Raw genomic sequence first — 2,676 nt, 5'->3', positions numbered from 1 at the left:
GTAGGGAAGTCAGGTGTCAAGACAAGGGCGTGCACGGGACAGGCCCAGCCCGGGGCAGCAGGGAGTTCCTGGGGGCATCTGAGACCTGAGTTGCAGGTAGGAGTTAACCCAGCAAAGTTGAGGGAAAAGCGTGCAGGCAGCGGGACAGCACGTGCCAAGGGCCAGGGGTGGGGACAGGATTTGTGGGTGGCGTGAGCAGTGGTTCTGGGTGGGAGCAGAGTAGGGGGCCTGGGCCTGGGATGCCCTGACTCTCCTGCCGCCCTGCAGGGGGACGGGGGCACCCCCCTCGTCTGCAACGGCCTGGCGCACGGCGTGGCCTCCTGGTCCCGGGGGCCCTGCGGCAGGGGCCCCGACTTCTTTGCCCGCGTGGCAGTCTTCAGAGACTGGATTGACTCAGTTATAAACCAGCCAGTCGGATGTGCGCCAGCCTGATGGACCCCCAGCCCAGCCGGTGGGGGGCGCATGAGCTGCCACGGAGCCAGCCCCCCACGCCTCTGTCGCATCCCACAGCCCCACCCTGGCCCACGCAGTTGTGACTCTAATAAAGGATCTGTTCCCATTCTGTCCACAGCACCTGATTTCTGCTTTGCGGGGGCGGGAAGGGGCTGGGGGCCAAGCACAGGGACATCTTCCGGCAAGAGTGGCATCCACCCCAGGGGCCTCCACTCACGGAATCCGCTCACAGCCCTGAGGACCAGGGGCTCTTGTTATCTCCACCTGACGGAGGTGGCGCCAAGGCTCAGAGAGGTTGGGTGACTACCCTGAGGCCACACAGCCAGAGTGGGCTCTGAACCCACATCTGTGAGAGTCCAGGCCCCCTTAACCGTCTCTCATTTTGGTCGAGAATACAGTCACCCCATAGTATCTGCAGGGGCTTGGCTCCAGGACCCCGGTGGATACCCAAGCCCACGGATGCTCAAGTCCCTTATATCAAATGCCACAATATTTGCAAGTAACCTACACACATCCTTCAGTGCACTTAAAATCATCTCTAGATGACTTAAAATACCTGATAAAATGTAAATGCTGTGGAAATATAGTTGCCCGCCTATAGCAAATTCAAGTTTCGCTTTTTAGAACTTTCTGGAAATTTTTTTCCCACATTTTTTTTTTTTTTTTTTTTTTTTTGTTTGGCGGTACGCGGGCCTCTCACTGTTGTGGCTTCTCCCGTTGCGGAGCACAGGCTCCGGACGCGCAGGCTCAGCGGCCATAGGTCTAGCCGCTCCGCGGCATGTGGGATCTTCCCGGACCGGGGCACGAGCCCGCGTCCCCTGCATTGGCAGGCGGACTCTCAACCACTGCGCCACCAGGGAAGCCCTTCCCAAATATTTTTGATCTGCGGTTGGTTGAATCTGCAGTTGGTTGAATCCGAGAAACTGGCTATAGACTACTTGCCACTTGAATCGGTTAAAGAGCCTTATGTGAAAGGAACTAAAATATAAATGTTAAATAATAAATATAATTTTATAGGGACTTCCCCGGAGGTCCATGGGTTAAGACTCCACGCTTCCACTGTAATGGGCACGGGTTGGATCCCTAGTTGGGGAAATAAGATCCCACACGCCCCGCAGTGCAGCCAAACTATATATATATGTATTTATATATTTATATAAATGATATATAAAACATGACAAACATAATCATATAAATAACATACAAAACATAATAAAAATAATTATATAAATGATATATAAAACATAATACACAGGGGCTTCCCTGGTGGCCCAGTGGTTGAGAGCCCGCCTGCCGATGCGGGGGACACGGGTTTGTGCCCCGGTCCGGGAGGATCCCACATGCCGTGGAGCGGCTGGGCCCGTGAGCCATGGCCGCTGAGCCTGCGCGTCCGGAGCCTGTGCTCCGCAACGGGAGAGGCCACAGCAGTGAGAGGCCCACATACCGAAAAAAAAAGAAAAAAAACCCAAAATACATAATATAGTTTATTAAACTAAATAAAATTGTTTCATTAAAATAAAAATTAAACCATACATTACATTACATATTAGTATTTATTACATATTGTACTTGTATTTTTAAAAATACATACTTAGGGGCTTCCCTGGTGGCGCAGTGGTTGAGAGTCCGCCTGCCGATGCAGGGGACGTGGGTTCGTGCCCCGGTCCGGGAAGATCCCACATGCCGCAGAGCGGCTAGGCCTGTGAGCCATGGCCGCTGAGCCTGCGCGTCCGGAGCCTGTGCTCCGCAACAGGAGAGGCCACAACGGTGAGAGGACCGCATACAGCAAAAAAAAATATATATATATATATACTTAATAACTCATAATAAAATATAACAAATCCATTGTGTAAATATTATACATTAATATTTATATTTATAATATACTTACCTTATATATTTATAATATAATACATATAATGTGCACCTAAAATCAGTAAGGAAAAAAATTAGAGCCCAGTAGTAAAAAAGTGGGTCACGGATGTAAACAGTTCACGGCAAAGAAACACAGAAGGCTCTTGACGATGTGGAAACACTGCCCCTCACCCAGTGCGTGAGAAATGCCTGCCGGCCTTCTGGGAGGTGGGCTTTTCACCCAGGGGGGTAATCACGAAGCCTGCCATCTGCGGTGTCTCGTCTGGGGTGGGGGGGACGGGGTGGCAGGGACGGGTCGGGCATCCGAACCAGGTGCCGCCCTGGGGGCTGCCCACGTGTCACCTTGCA

The 2,676-nt window shown here is 51.9% G+C and overlaps 1 protein-coding gene across 1 annotated transcript in view; it reads left to right on the top strand.

Annotated features, from left to right (window-relative positions):
* Nucleotides 1-432, top strand: part of AZU1 (azurocidin 1) — a 2,601-nt gene extending 2,169 nt beyond the window's left edge. Inside the window, exon 5 of the mRNA XM_007460449.1 lies at nt 268-432. Coding sequence (XP_007460511.1) covers nt 268-432 — 165 coding nt within the window. The remainder of the gene's footprint in view (nt 1-267) is intronic.
* Nucleotides 433-2,676: the final 2,244 nt, after the last annotated feature.

The sequence above is a fragment of the Lipotes vexillifer genome, unplaced genomic scaffold (genome assembly GCF_000442215.2).
Source record: "Lipotes vexillifer unplaced genomic scaffold, Lipotes_vexillifer_v1.1 scaffold225, whole genome shotgun sequence".
Lineage (NCBI taxonomy): Eukaryota > Metazoa > Chordata > Mammalia > Artiodactyla > Lipotidae > Lipotes > Lipotes vexillifer.
This window is presented reverse-complemented; position numbering and strand designations above follow the sequence as displayed.